This window comes from Chenopodium album, chromosome 2 (assembly GCF_948465745.1).
Source record: "Chenopodium album chromosome 2, dcCheAlbu1.1, whole genome shotgun sequence".
Lineage (NCBI taxonomy): Eukaryota > Viridiplantae > Streptophyta > Magnoliopsida > Caryophyllales > Amaranthaceae > Chenopodium > Chenopodium album.
Window position 1 is genome coordinate 12,140,969 of NC_137835.1, and position 16,731 is coordinate 12,157,699.

Consider the following 16,731-nt stretch of genomic DNA (forward strand, 5'->3'; position numbering starts at 1 on the left):
TCAGTTTCTAATGGGACTGAACAAAGGATATTAGAATGTTAGAGAGAATATTCTCAGCATGGATCCTTTACCTAGTGTCAACAAAGCCTTTCATCTGGTGCAGCAAACTGAGAAGCAAAAAAGGGTCAGTAGTGAAATGCAAGAACTGACTGAATCATCAGCTTTTCAAGTTCATAAGGACATCAGAGGATTTGGAACTGGAAAGAAGACTGAAGGTGCAAACCAAATAAGGGAAATCAAGAAGTCAAAATCAGATGTGACTTGTGATTTCTGTAAGAAGAAAGGTCATGATAGATCAGGCTGCTTTGAGATCTATGGCTATCCTGAGTGGTATAAAGGAAAGAAACATGCTGCAAATGTAGGCAAGGTGGAAGAAGATCCTGATTCTCCCTTATATGAGGAAGAATATGAGGCAGGAAATGGTGGAAACAATAAGCCAGATGCAGGGATGATATCTGCTGTGGTGAAGGAAGTCATGAGAGTTTTCCAGGAAAAACAAGGAGCAGGAAGCAGTCAAGGAAAGGGAAATGCCTTAAGCAATTTTGCAGGATTTGCAGATATAATTTCCTTTTCAAATGTTTCTAGCTTTCATGAAAATTTTGATTGCAACTCTTGGATTATTGACTCTGGGGCTTCAGACCATATGGTTGGAAACAAAAAAACTCTTTAGCAGTCTAAGGAGTTTAACAAGACCAGTAAAGGTTGTTCTACCTGATGGAACAATCAAAAGGGTATTGCAGATAGGAACTGTGAATTTGGGATCAAGGATTGTCTTGCATGATGTTCTGTACCTCCCTGAGTTCAAGAACAATTTATTATCTCTTTGTAAGATAATCAAATCCAGTTACATCAGAATTATCTTTGATGAAGATGGGTGTGTGTTTCAGGACCCTATTAATGGAGAGAGCTTGGATTTTGGGAGAGTGACAAATGATCTATACAAGTTTACTTTGAAGAAAGAGCAGAAACAACAAGAAGCAACCAGCAAGACAATCTTAACAGAAAGCTTGGTAAATAATTCTGAGATTGTGAGTTGTAATAACACTATTTCTTTAGACACTATGCATTCTAGACTTGGTCATGGTTCTTTGTCTAAAATGAAACATTTAGATTTTTGTAATTGCAAGTCAGTTAAGTTTTTCTGTTGTGATACTTGCTCTGTCTCAAAACATCATAAAGTTCCTTTACCTACTAGCAATAGTATAGCTCTTAATATCTTTGATTTGCTGCACATTGACTTATGGGGTCCATATAGAACTCCTAATATAGATGGTTCGACATATTTTTTAACTATAGTGGATGAATATAGTAGAGACACTTGGGTGCACTTGCTGAAAAATAAGAAAATTGTGAGAGATGTGATAGAGAATTTTCTTGCATACACTGAGAATCAGTTTGGTTTGAGAGTGAAGACCATCAGATCAGACAATGGAACTAAAATTGTTCAATCTGAATGCAACAAAATGTTTTCAAAAAGAGGAATAGCACACCAAACAAGCATTGCTGGTGTCCCTCAGCAAAATGGTTTTGTAGAAAGAAAGCATAGGTATCTTGTGGAAACAGCAAGGGCCTTAAGAATACATGCAGGACTTCCCAAAAGATTCTGGGGGGAATGTATTCTTGCAGCTACACACCTGATAAATCTTTTGCCAAGTGCTGTAATAGGGTGGAAGACACCTTTTGAAAGACTAATGAAGAAAAAACCAGATTATGGACACCTAAGAATCATAGGTTGTCTTTGTTATGCCAGTGAAGCTAGAAAGAATCCTGATAAGTTTGCAGAAAGAGGAATTAGATGCATTTTATTGGGATATCCCCTTGGACAAAAGGGGTATAAACTCTATGATCTTGAGAAAAGAAAGGTGTTTACTAGTATTCATGTGAAGTTCAAGGAGGAGATCTTTCCTTTTCTACATCTGAAAGGAACAGAATTTGAGAACAAGGGAAAATACAACAGCATTCCCTTGGTTAATCAAGATATTCAAGTTGATCTTGAAGGTGAAGAAAGTGTTGATGATGAGAACCCTGAAGAAAATGCTGCAAGGAATGATGACGAAACTGTTGCTGTTCAAACAGAACAGCAAGCAGAACCTGAAGACAATCTTGAAGCTGAAATGCAGGAGGCAGAACAGTTAACACCTGTGGCTAGAAAGTCAACCAGAGACATAAGAATTCCTAGCAGGTTTAAGAATTTCTAGGTGGATCTTCCACCAAGTAATTCAATTGATCATGATGATCAATCCCCCTTCTTTAATGTTCACAAGCTCAATGAGAAAGAGTTCTATGACAGTGATTACATAGCCTCTTTCAATAATGTAATGAAAATCTCAGAACCAAATGGGTATTCTCAAGCATCTTCAAGCAAAGAATGGACAGAGGCAATGCAAGAAGAGCTGACTGCACTTGAGAGAAATAAAACTTGGGAATTCTCAGAGTTGCCATCAGATAAAAAGTCCTTAGATTCAAAATGGGTCTATAAGGTTAAATATGACAGAAATGGGAAGGTAGTGAAACTGAAGGCAAGATTAGTAGCTCGAGGAGACAAGCAATTGAAGGGAAAGGATTATAAGCATACCTTCTCACCAGTGGCAAAGTTTGCCAGTGTGAAACTTCTGATTGCCCTTGCTACAGTTCAAAACTGGAAATTACATCAACTTGACATCAATACTGCATTCCTGCATGGTTATATTGATGAAGAGATCTATTTGAAGCCTCCTCAAGGTTATACAAAAGCTCCTGCTGGAAAGGTGTGTAAGCTCAACAGGAGCTTGTATGGACTCAAACAAGCCTCTCGACAATGGAATAAGGAACTCACAAAGTTTCTAAAAGAGAGAAATTTCAGTCAAGCAACTAGAGACTACAGCATGTTCTCAAGGATACAAGAAGGGAAGCAAACCATAGTTTTGGTTTATGTGGATGACCTTCTCATCACAGGAGATGATGAGAGTTACATAGGTGTTCTAAAGGAGCAGCTAGACAAACAATTAACCATCAAAGATCTGGGAGAGATGAGATACTTTCTTGGATTGGAAGTTTCCAGCACTTGCAAAGGAACTCTGTTAAACCAGAGAAAATATGTTTTTGATGTGTTAGATTATACTGGTCTCAGTGAATGTAGACCTGTTACAACACCTTTCCCAAAGCATGTCAAATTATCTACTCAGGAAGGAGAAATTATTACTGACCTTGAGAGATATAGAAGCTTGATAGGAAAACTTCTCTATCTTAACTTAACCAGACCAGATATTTCTTTCTCAGTGCAGCAATTAAGTCAATTCATGAGCTTCCCTCGAGAACCTCATTGGCAGGCAGCTTTACATGTGGTAAAATACCTAAAGGGTACTTTTGATTGGGGTTTGTTCTATCCCAACAATTCCTCCCTTAGTATCATTGCCTATAGTGATGCAGACAACGGATCTTGTGTCTTCTCAGGTCGATCTTTAACAGGCTATTGTGTTTTCTTGGGAGGAAGTTTGATTTCATGGAAAACTAAGAAACAGGCAACAATTTCTAAGTCATCATGTGAATCTGAGTATAGGAGTATGTCTCAAACTACAAGTGAAGTGGTTTGGGTGGATGGTATTTTTGATGATTTGGGTTTTGTTATTCAAAAACCAATTCCCCTGTATTGTGATAACAAAGCTGCAATGCACATAGCTGACAATCCTGTCTTTCACGAGCGCACCAAGCATCTATCCAAAGATTGTCATTATGTTCGTGAGAAAATTGAGGAAGGTTTCATTTACACAGCTTTCGTGAGATCCTCTCTTCAGCTAGCAGATATAATGACCAAGTTCCTCACAGAACAGCAGCATAAATTTTTGTCTTTCAAGTTGGGACTTGTGTCTCATACCCAAGTCCAACTTGAGGAGGGGATGAAGAAAACCCCCATACTCCAGGGGTAATATTGTTTTATAGGCTTTTTGTACACTATGTATTTCTTTCTTGTACAGCTGTTCTTGGCTGTTTCTTTTGTTCTTTTGTGCAGCCTTATTAGGTGTAAGTTTGTTAGTGGCTTGCTTCTTGTATATATTGTAACTTTTAGGTTTGTCAATCCCTAAGGATTTGAGCGCCGCTTTTGCAGTAAATACAGAGAAAACATTCTCCATCTTTTGCTAGTGAGAGAGAGGCAAATATTCTTCAAATCATCATAAAACCTGAAATCTAAGTAAATAGCTCGGATTTCTACATACTCTAACTGTTAGAGTCATAACATATGTTGTTAGAGTCATAAATGACTCTAACGGTTAGAGTCCAAGAATTCCTCATTCATGATGACTCTCTCGATTAATCAACCATTAGATTCTATTTCCATTCTGGTTTCAGTTATTAAATAGGGTCATAATCCAGAGTTCTGTGCAGCTGATGCATTCTTTTTATTAATTCATACTTTATTTTTTTATTATTATTTTTATTTTTTATATTTTTTATGAGGCAGGTATTACTTTGTAGCTACTTTCTTTATTTCATTTTGCTTTTTAAAAATCTAAGCATGTCGCTATCCTCAAGAAAAGGCCCTCTCTACCAGATACATCTATAACAATAATGGATGTATGTTTCTCCCCTTATGCATTTATTTATTATTTCCGTTTATGTTATTGTTTGGCATGATTTTTTTTCACAAGAATTTTGTTTTGTTTGTCACCTGACTATGTAATACATTATACATAGTAAGAGGTTTTATAATTTTAAAATTTCAAGTTAGGATTTGGGAGAAACATGTATTGGATACTAAGATGGGAACATAGGGAATATTTTTTTTAAAAATCAAACTGCATGAAGCTCTCTTAGATATTTTTTTAACAAAAATAAACAGTTGGTAGGTTTTTCTTTTCCCTGTCCTTGAGGTGGATTTTTTCACATGGCATATGATTTTCGTGTACATGTATTCATGTTTGTGACCCTCTGCCATGTCCCCAGACAAATGACTATTGTGCGATTCCACAAGAGCTTAAAGATGAAGTGGGTGAAAGGTATCCTGAAGCTAGACGAGCATTCATAAAATCTGGGGGTGATTTTCCATTCTTGTCACGACCTGAAGTGAATTTGTATCTTCAGGTATTTTCCAAATCTCTCTCTCTCTCTCTCATCAGAATTTACTTAGCCTGTTGGATCACCTTAGTGCTCCCAATTGTTGGTGATCAGTTATGTGACACCTGTGCTTGGTACAACAGTTGCATCTTAGATGTGTTGGAGTAGAGCCTCAGCCAGACATGATTCAAGGTGCACCTAAACCCACTGATGTTGGCAACCCTTCTGCACTAAAACAGAGAGAATATGATGATTACGGATCCAATGATGTTGGAAGCTCCAGTGATCCATCAAATAGTGAACAGAGAGATGATAGTGGTAATAATTTACCAGATAATGATGAGCATGAAATAAAAAAAACTGCCTAAGGAGAACGAAGACAGTTGTAAAGGTCCATTGGGAGGTGATGAGAGAGAAGATAAAGATGATCCACCCGGAGACGATGGAGGATTCCCTAGGGGTCCCTCAAATAACAATGAAGCCAAGATTGCCAAGGATCCAATTCAAGATGATGCTGAAAGCTCTAGAGCAAAGAATAGTGGAAGTACAAATTCCAACGACACTCCTAAAGATTCAGAGACAAGGCTCTTTGCTTCTCTTTCAGATGATATGATACCTAGTTTCTCAAATGAGCAATGGCCAGGTAATCATCTGGTTCACTTGTTTAACCAAGACCTACAGTACCTCTCTGCTGTTAGAATGTTTTCTGACTATCAGCTGGTTTTGCTTTCTTATGTGCTTCCCGCTTACTTCGGGGCATTGTATATTACATAAAGTTTGCACAGTACAGATGAATTCCTGGTGGTTTGTTGGATGCTATTCCCTATATTGGTCTCATTCTTCTCCTCCAAATTTGATTGATTTGCACCTGTTGTTGCCTTGACAATGTAGTTTGATGATCTGACTACTGCAATGAAGAATCATTTCCTTTTTTTGGTAATTGATTGTGTTTTTAGAGGAAATATTGTGAAGATATTGTGCTCTTTGATGATTACTAATGTACCAACTTATCAACCTTTTAATTTATCCTATCTTGCATTATTGAACTTTATTAAGCATTGTACATGGTCTTATTAGACCTTAACAGAACTTAATAACTCTGATATGATCTTGTCTCTAAACTGATGAACTATAATCTTATCGTACCTTATATGAACTTGTTAGCTTCTATACGAAGCATTATATTATCTGAGCCTTAACCCATATCTGATTTTATTAAACTTGAAACTGAAAAGATAAAGTCACTAATATAAAGTCTAAGCCTAAGGAAATCACTGTTATTCTACTTGTGTGGCTTTCAAAGATTCGATTGCAGTTCATACATCAGCACATATGCTTCTGAAAGGGCAACCATCTCAGCTTTTGTTTCAAAAACATGCAAATCCTGGACCTCATACCTGCAATTATTAAAATATCCAACAAAAGAAAGTGAAAAAATGTCTGACTAAGTCAAAAATTAAGACTACTACTCGTTAAGTTTCAAATGTAAATTAAGCAAAAATTCACAAAAAAAAAAAAAAAAAAAAAAAAAAAAAAAAGTTGCGAATCCAAGATAATAGTAAGAAAATTACCATTGATCCTCCGACTTTCTTTGAACGCAGACTTTATACGATCCTTGGATAGGCGTGCCTTCATGGACAATATTTGCCATTAGATCATATTTTGACCTCAAATTCTCGGCATCTTTCATAGCAATGTAATCCTTCATCTCAAGGTTTTTCACTGGAAAATTAACTACATACGAGAAATTTTTTTGAATCAGGCTACTTTGCACTAAAAAATGGAAGAAGAAAATGATGTGAAAATATCAATAACAAGATGAGATCATATACCAATGGTAGGATTCTTTTCAACGAAGTTGTTGGTAAATCGCCGTAGGTGCATAATAACGTAAGGTGGTAGTTTTGTGACACGATACTGCATCTTAGCTATTTGAGGATGCACAGCTTCTGTTATGGTCTCCCTATCAAACTTCTTCAATATATTGAAAAGTGGAACCTGCACATTATGAATGCATATGGAAAAATTGCATCAAAAAACAAAGATTATAATAAAGGGGAAAGAAGGTATATATTATTGATTGGAAACAACAAGCATAACCATTAGAATATAATTGCATTTACACTTTGTATCAAACGATCTTTTTTAACAAGTACTCGTTATTTCCAAATCCTCAACACCATATATGCACAGACAACATAAATCATAGGCTTTGAGCAAGGGATACGTACCTGAGGGATTATATTTTTCGCCAAGGCATCTTTAAAGAGTGGTGGAGGTGGCAAATCCAGGTCAAGCATTATAAATGGCACTGTGAATGTCTCTATGTGAGCATTAGAATTTTCAGATGTACCACCATCAGTAGCTGCAACACCATATTCTCTTATACCTTTACTTTGGATCTCCTTGACAACTTCCAATTCTCCCTATACATACGTTGTGAAAATTAAGTTAAATTCCATGTTACTCTAAATCTTCATTTTATATATATATATAGGGGAGGGATCCGGTGAGAATAGGTTCATATGTGAGAATTCATACTTATATGAGAACTGATTTATATGAAAACTGATTTAAAATTTAGAACATGTAAGTAAAAATTTAGAACATACGAGTTAAAATTTAGAACATGTGACTCAAATTAAAATTTTGAACATATGAGTAATAATTTAGAACATTTGTGTGAATAATATGTTTAGAACATCTGATTTAAGAATTAGAACAAGTGATTAAAATTTTATAAAATTTGCTTTATGATATTTTAAACATATGAGTAAAATTTAGAACATCTGATTTAAGATTATGAACATGTGAATAAAAATTTAGAACAAACTGATATAGAATATAGAAAGTGTGAGTAAAGAATTTAAAACATACGAGTAAAAAAAAAAAGAACATACGCTTTAAAATCTGGAACATACAATTAAAAATCTTAGAACACACCTTTTAAAATTTAGAACATCTAAGTTAAAATTTTGGGACAAGTTATTTAAAATTTATGACATCATACTTAACTAATTTATGGTTTAGAACATGTGAGTACTAAATTAGAACATTTGATTTAATATAGAACACCTAAGGAAAAGTTTAGAACATCAGATTTAAAATTTAGAACATATGAGTAAAAATTAAGAACATAAAGAGTGTTCTCACATAAGAAAAATTCTCACATAAGCCTTCCCCTATATATATATATATATATATATATATATATATATATATATATATATATATATGCTACATTTGACCAAAAAAATGTGAGCCTTTTTGGTCAAATGTAGCAGATATTATAAGACGGAGGGAGTAATTCCTTAAAAACTACTTGGAGATTTTGCATTAATTAATCGAGTTTACACTTGAACATGTGTCTATTACCTATACCCAAGGGAGAGTTTCGCAAGTTAGATGTACTATGACAAGACATACTACCATAGTAGCATGCAATAGTACCAATTAAATGTATTGAGACAAGACATAATACTAGCATAATAGCATGCATGCAATTGTATCAAGTTTGTACATAAATAAATAGATAGAGATATTACTTGAAAGCATTGGGTAATGATGCTTGTATTTTTGTTTGAACTTGTGAGATGCAAATGTAGAGTATCAAGGAGCCAAGACATAAACTCAACTGGGTCAGATTGTACACCCATTTGAAACCGATTATCACTATCTTTAATCACAGCTTGTAAAAATTCATGGGGGTTCACCTGCAATGATAATGATTCAATTAAATTATACTCATTGCATCTACAAGTGAAATCATTTATATTGAGATTTACCAAGTGACGATGAGTAATCATAAATCAAAAATTGAAATAACCAAAATCTACTAAAGTTTTTTGAAATTTATATATGCTAATATATAATATACCTGTCTTTTAAAATTTTTTGGATGCCAAATTTTTCGAATGAGCTCTCCGAAACGATGAACTAGGGAAAATTTACAGTGTTTGTAATTCTCTGGCACTAGGAAAAAGTTCCTCAAAGGTGTAACACGTACAAGTGCTTGAATCACAACGTTGGCAAAATCAGCTTCCTTCAACTTATTAAGTCCAACCTGAAAACAGCATATTTTTAAACTATTACATAAAACACTTTAGGAACTAGAAAATTTAACAAGACAGAAAGAAGAGTATTACTTCTTCCTTTTTTTTTAAGAACTATATTGGTAAAATTATAGCGGATAAAAAACTGAAAGAAGTAATATTTATGTGAAGTGAAAGTGAAAGCGAAAGTGTAGCGGGTAAAAAAAACTAAGGAAGTAATATTTAGGTGAAGTTAAAGGATATACCAATCCAGGGAGGTAAAAAGAACAATTAAGAGCTCTCGACCAAAGCTTGCTTTTATCTAGCAGTTCAATCTGTTCCGAAGTAAACCTGATTTTACAAATACAAAATATCAAAGATAAATCACCAACAAAACAAAACTTATAATATATAAGTTAAAGATACACATTGAAATATATAGGTCATTGAATACTTCTTCTGTTCCACAATAAAAAAAATTAAAAATAAACTTAAATGCATAAATGATTGTGGAACGAGGGAGTATTATTAATTTGATACGGACAATATATTAGAAACAAACCTTGGATTTAGAACGTGGCGAATATCATCTAGAGACGAGTCAAATATTTCATATCCATCGGGAAGACAGTAAAATTTCTCCGTTTGTAAATTAAGAAAAACATGATGTTTGTAGTTACGGCTGTGTTCAAATGCATGTGAGTCGTAACGCTTTCCATGATAATACTTGCCGCATACCAAACAAGCATAAACATCCTCCTTTTTAAAACACTTGGAACAATGCTTCTCGAAATCAAAATCTAAATTATGCCTGTTTACCGTATCAAGGTAAGGGCAATAATCCATCTTCACCAAAACATCATTATCTCTCTTTCTCTTTGCCATGGTTTAAATTGTCAAGGCTAAAATCCAATCACAAAACAAAAAAAAATCCTTGTTAGAAAAACTTAATTAAAACCATCAATCACTATTTTAGTTAAAAATAGCGAACGGAGTAAAACAATTTAAATATAAGAAAACAAAATAATACTTAATGATCTCTAGCAAGGTCCAAAGCAAATAATAGCAGAGTAACAAAAATAAAATTAAATCAGCCATATTAGAAATTATAAGAAACAAAAACTGGAAAAGAAATTAAAAGAAACAAAAACAAGAACAAAAAATCAATTAGTAGTCGAAATTTACATCACGTTCATGAACTCCTAAACTCATGACCAGTAGCATACTCATTTACTCATATATTGTCATTATATCTCTATTCTCTAGCATTAAGCTCCTCACCCATTTCAACAATAGTTAGCATTCTACTCATTAACCATGTAGTTGAATTGTCAACGTGTTCTTAGGACATGATTCACCTGCACTTTCTTGGCATTGGGATTAAATTTCCACAAACTAAAAATTTAATATTAAGAATTCATGCATATTTTCTTAGTCAAACTTATATCTAAACCCAATCAAACCTCCTCTCCACGCACTCAACTATAATTAACACACTAAAAGTAAACCAAGTTTTCAATTCAATTCTTGATTTATAAGTGACAAGCAATATTTATTATTGATTCCTTCAACTACCTCGGTGTATAAACACCTTGAGTGCATAAAGCACCCCAAAACCTTAACCTCGTCTTATAAGACTTAAAATTTTCTTTTATACATTCTATCTCAATAATCATGAACGAGTAATAAATAAATCATTCCACATATTCACGTACCTTTGCCTCTAAATACATCTTACCAAAATTAGTGCATAAACAATACTTGCAAAATAGAATAACACACAACATACGGAAATCACAATGTATAACCAAACAATTAAGCTCAGTCTTCTCTATACATGATACTAAGTTCTCGATACATCCCTAAACATGCATCTAAAGGCAAAGTTTCGTAACTCGTACGTACCTTGAGTAAACGAATTGGTTGACCACTTAACCAACAAGAAATCACCTTCTATAAAGTCCTCTCCTAAATCAAACAATAAGATTTCAATTAATACCCAAGCAACCAAATTTATATACGACAATACCAAACTACTTTAAAACCCCTTAAACCATTGAAATAATGCCTTTAAATTACTCACAATAGTCAAAGTCAATAATTGAATAGTTCAACTATAAGTTTATATGTTAAAATCATGAAAATATAGCTTATAACATAAAATTCCAGCAACTTTAAAGTAATGATTATAATCTAAAATTTTAGTTTAAGATTATAAAACAACCTCATAAACATCTCTACATGAAATAATCATTATATAGTAGTTTAGTATGTTAAAACCCTAAAAATCCATCATAAAACCATAATTTAAAACCTTTAAAACCAAGACTAAAAATCTGGAAATTTAATTCAATAATAGAATGTATAAATACAAAAATCTAAACTTGAAATATATAATTAGAATTCAATTAATTTCATAAAAACTCAATCAAACCTTCAAATTTCTCAACTTAAACCCTATAATAAACATAATTCAAATCTGAAAATTAATTTTGATACTAACAATGAAAATTATATGCTAATATAATCAACATAGGTTAGTCCAATCCCCTAACACGAATTTAGCCCTAAAATCCCAAATAATCAAGTTTAAAAGCCTAAATTCACAAATTATGTAATCTGAAAATTAACTTGATAAATTCTCATGCTTTCAAAGAATTTAAACATGATCAAAGTAATTAAAACTAACAATATAAATTAAAATAACAATCTTTAAAAATAACAAGGAAGAAGAAGAAACAGAGGTGTGCTCGGCAGCGCGGCAGAAGGTGGACGTCGGTGGTGTGCTGGCGTCGGCAGCAGATGGTGGTGGTGATGGTCAGCGTTTTTTTATTGTATTTTATTTTTATTTTATTTTTTTGCTGTTCGTGAATGCAGAGGGTAAAACAGAGGAAAATTTTTGGGGTTTCTTAACTTATGTACGTGGAATAGAATAGGTGAGGGGTTTGGGTTTTTTTTTTTTTACTTTTTATGATTGGTGATTATCTAGTTCTAATAGGAGCAAGATTATACTATTGGACTTAAGATGGGTGGGTATTGAAAAAAAAAATTAGGATTAGTTTTTTGTTACGGAGAATTTTTTTTGCTAAATCTGAGTTCAATTAGGATTAGTTTTTTTAAAATTTTTTGCTAAACGAGGTATTTTTTTTATTTTTTTGCTAAATTTGAGCTCAATTTGAACCCCTAAGAGCCTAAATAGCCTCCAAAACCTTTAAAAGAATAATTTTTAACACGCTAATCGGTAAAAAATAATTATTAAGTGAAGAGAGTGGGTCCCACTAACGGAATTTGTTAACGGCGGGATAACGGCAAGGTTATCGTATAGAAAGTAAATGTATTTTGGGTTACAATGTAGATTTCTAAAAAATGGGGGCACATCGAAGAAAACGGAAAGTTAGAGGGTTACAATGTAAAAAAAAACCATCTTTTAATCATGTTTCATATTCAATTAAAATATACTAAATACATTGTATTAAACATCAATTTGAGAGCGCTTATTTAGTTACATAGTTATTATTGTTCACTTTTATTTAAACTAGAGGATGAGAAAAGAAAGGGAAAAAAAAAGGAGAAATAAACAAAAAAAAAAAAAAAAACACAGTCAACATTCATACTAAAGATTAGATGAAAATTGAACCAATTTGAACAAGAAAGAGAAAGGAGAGTAGAATTGTACCTGGAGATCAACAATTCTGTTACAAATCAGACAATAATACTACTAACAATAATAAAAAAAAAATAAAAAAAATTTTTTTTAAAAAAACAACCTGAAAAAACGATAAATCACTCAAATTCAACCCAAAAAAAACCACCACACAATCGAAGAAGGCACTAAAATTCAACCCAAAAAACGAAAATAAATAGAACAAATAAATCCTTAAAAAATCGAACAAATAAACCCAAAAAAATCGAAAACAAATCGATCAAATAAACCACATTAAAAACGAAACGATTTCGAACAAATACACCCACAAAGATTCAACCCAAAAAATTCGAAAACATAGAACATATATGAAAAAAATCCACGGCAATCGAACAGGTAAAGTCTAAAAACTTAAAACTAAATCGAGAAAGAGAAACGAGATCAAACCTGATGAATGTGACGATCGAAAAAACTTCCACAACCTCAGACTCGAAAAATCGTCGAAAGGGATTATTGTTGGTCTTGAGTTGCTGAAGTTTCTCTCTCTAGGTTTCGCTCTCTTTGTTTCCCCTTTTTCCTTCTGAGATGAAAATACAGAGGAGGAAGAAGGTGAGGAAGTCGGTGAGAGAGTGAAGGCCAAGTAAGGGTGAGAGAGTAAGTCGGTTGGAGAGTAGCAGGCAACAAACAATAGGAATAAGGGGCAGAATGGGCAATTCATTAATGTTGGGGGCAAGGCTGTAATAGCACCACAAGGTACTATTCACCGGCTACAGTAAATACTTTTGCATGTTTATAAGGGTTATAGATTACATAGTTTATTTATTATAGGTCAAATAATATTTGTTAATATTCAAAGTAAAACCCGGTGCATTGCCCGGGATACACACTAGTTCATGATTAAAACATGGGTGATGAAATAATTTTATTAACTTTATAAACATTAAATTTATTTGCTTTTTTCATAGTAAAATAAATTATGTGAATAAATAATCAAAATTAAACATTCACATTGTTAAAATATAATTTTAAATTTCACAAAATTATGGGAAATTATAATATAAAATACTAAAAATGGAAGAAAAATAAATTTAAAAAATCCTGTAAGATACCTAGTAAAAGAAGGAAATAAAATACACTAAATATGTAGTACCAAATATAATAGGCATAACAAAACATTAAAGATAGAATAAAGCAAACAAAGAATAGATTTTTTAAAGACAGAAATAAAAAATATCACCTTTAAATTAATTTAGTTTTGGGACAAAAAAGCAATCAACAATGTTCTTCAACCAGACAAAATTAATTATAATGATACATGACAAATGTTATTACCCACAAATTAGATCCACGAGATGATACATGACAATGTTATTACCCACAAATTAGATCCAGGAGACCACGATTCTACAATAATCAATTACTTGCCTTTTACTTCAAAGTTCATATAATTGAATTAAAGTATGTATTGTATCATAAACTGAATTATATACATAGTATTATTATTGCATCCTCTGACATTATGAAAAACAGATACAATAAATCGAATTGTAAAACAAAATGAAGCAACAAACATTGTAAATTTTATACGGAGTCCATAATTTTAAAATTAACTAGGGAAGTTTGCGCATTTTAAAATTAACTAGGGAAGTTTGCGGTAATATGGGGGGTTTTTCTTTTTTTCTTTTTTTTTTTTTTCCCTAAGTATGTAATGAGTTTGATTTGAAAAATAAAAATTAATTTGGATCAAAGCTAAGTAAGATGAATTGATGAATTGCAATTTAGTAACATGTTTATTTGCATAGATTTATTACTTGTGTTTATAACTTTTTTTGGTTTGATATGGATAAAATTAAATAGAGTTTTATTTCAAAAAAAAAAAAAAAAAAAAAAAAAATGGTTTGCAACACATTAACTTTGTATTGTTTTCTTTTTCAAAAAAAAAATAAAATAAAATTGTATTGTTTTCCTTGAAGGAAATATGCTAGCCAACTAATGGACACGGGTTGTCTTTTGTAATTGGAGCAAGGCAAGGAAAGAGTAGTTCATTTGGGTTATTCTTAAATTGGGCCAAATTTAGTAATAAACTATTTGAATTGGGCCTACTTTAGGGAATTTTGTTTTGAGTAATTTACTATTGTCTTTTACTTCCTCCGTTTCTATTTAGTTGACGCGTTTGATTTAGGTACATATATTAAGGAGAGAGAGTGAGAGAGCATGAAAAAAGCAAGTGGGGTAGCTTATAAATGCAAGACACAAAATTTACCCCAAAATAAAACGTGTCAACTTGTAGACACCCATTTGTGTCTCCCTAAAACCAAACCCAGTGATGAGTACCTTTCACGTCGAATCATAATCGAATAAAGTGAAAGTGTGAAAAGTCTAGTGTTGCGGATAATTTTAATTTCTTTTCTCTTCTCTTTGTTTTTGAAAACCTATTTTTAAGAAAACAGTCAATCCAGTTTGGTTTGTCCATGATATGGGTCCAATAATAGTGTAGTTGGATATGGTTTGAAAAGACCTTTCCGACGATATATTATAAGCCCAATTCCGATGAATATTGAGGAAGTTATGGCCTAATTACTAAACTGGGCCCGGTTTGAGCCTTATATGCGGCCCAATGATCTAGAGGAGGGCCTAATATGGATTTATCATTCCTAATTCAATTAGCATTGATAAATTGACTTTTGTTGACTTTTTAGAGTTTTAATCAGAATAAAAGAATGTTTTTGAGGAAAATATGATTTTATCCTCCTGTACGACAATTTCTATCTGATTTCAGAAAACGCGTCAATAATTAAGTTAGCGCCTGACGCTAAGCTTGGCACCTGGCGCTAACGTCATCGCCTGGCGCTAACCTCGTTTTACGCGTCAAAACTCTGTTTCGATTTTTTATTTTTTTGGCTGATTTTCTCTATAAATAGCCTCCTAAAAACTCTGTTTTCATTCATCAACTCTCATCAAGAAATTCTTGATTACTCTCTCTCTCTTTTCTAAACTAGCCTTTTCTCAAAATACAAAATTCCGCATTCGCAAGACTTAGACATACCTAGCCAAGTTCGAAGTTGCCTTTGCCCTAGACGTGAAAGGTTTAATTTCTGAGGGTTTGGTCCCAAATCTCTATTTCAATTATTTAATTTAATTCTTTGATTTTATTATTTTCCTTAAAGTTACTAACGCGTGTATTTTGTTATTAGAAAGAGGTACGAGGCATCCAAGTAAGTGCTTTAATGATTTAATTGATATTATTATGTAGAAATCATGCTTAAGTTGTTATTATGATTCCTAGTATCATGTCTAGGGTAACTTTAATATCAAGTATGATTAAAAGTATGATGTTTCCTATGTTCTTCCTAATATTTATGATTGTTAGTATCATGTTAGGGTTAAAGCTTTGATCTTTATTGTTTAGTGACATGCTAGGGTTTGTTATTAATCTTGTTAGTATCATGCCTAGGATCTTATTATTATTATGCTTTAACATGATTATTTTTATTATTATGATTATTGTTTTGATTATTATTATGTTGCTTGATATATATATTTATTGTTATTGCTTGATCACACCTTTTTATGCATGTTTAATTTAAAGGGAATTGGTACTTGTAATCACGCTTAATAAGATAATTAATAATCTTGTTTAGGGTTAATTTGATTATAATTCAAGTGATCACCAATAATAGATTTGTTTGTGCATTAATATTCAACCAACATAGATAAACAGGTTTAGGGTAATCCTATTGATTGCATGTTAGTCAGAAAGCGCACATGAATACGATCAGAATAAAGTAGAGGCCTATTATTACGGCAGGTTCAATCTCTTTTAGGTTGGATTTGTACATTCATCCCCGAACTACCAGTCATGGTTCCATACCTATTGGAGTTAACGATCTCTTGGATCGTTAAGGGGTGTAACCTTCACCTCGTGAACGGTTTACAAGTTCCTAAAACTTGTTGGCGACTCTTTTGCTCTAGCTTCTTTCCCTTTGGACGCCACCGTACTTTAGTGTATGATCACAGTGGGGTACA

At 32.7% G+C, this 16,731-nt stretch overlaps 1 protein-coding gene across 2 annotated transcripts; it reads right to left on the reverse strand.

Annotated features, from left to right (window-relative positions):
- Positions 1 to 6,063: 6,063 nt before the first annotated feature.
- LOC145596129 (uncharacterized) lies at positions 6,064 to 12,030 on the reverse strand. 2 transcript variants are annotated; one of them, XM_081652562.1, is made up of 10 exons: positions 11,803 to 12,030; positions 10,968 to 11,030; positions 9,625 to 9,964; positions 9,329 to 9,413; positions 8,909 to 9,094; positions 8,577 to 8,744; positions 7,263 to 7,457; positions 6,864 to 7,029; positions 6,603 to 6,765; positions 6,064 to 6,428 (listed from the first exon to the last, which is right to left on the reverse strand). In XM_081652562.1, the coding sequence occupies exons 3-10, from the start codon at positions 9,945 to 9,947 to the stop codon at positions 6,329 to 6,331; spliced, it is 1,386 nt and encodes a 461-aa protein (XP_081508688.1). In that variant the 5' UTR covers positions 9,948 to 9,964; positions 10,968 to 11,030; positions 11,803 to 12,030; the 3' UTR covers positions 6,064 to 6,328. The 2 variants fall into 2 exon arrangements, with proteins under 2 accessions (XP_081508688.1, XP_081508681.1); XM_081652555.1 differs by having other exon boundaries at positions 10,968 to 12,030.
- Positions 12,031 to 16,731: the final 4,701 nt, after the last annotated feature.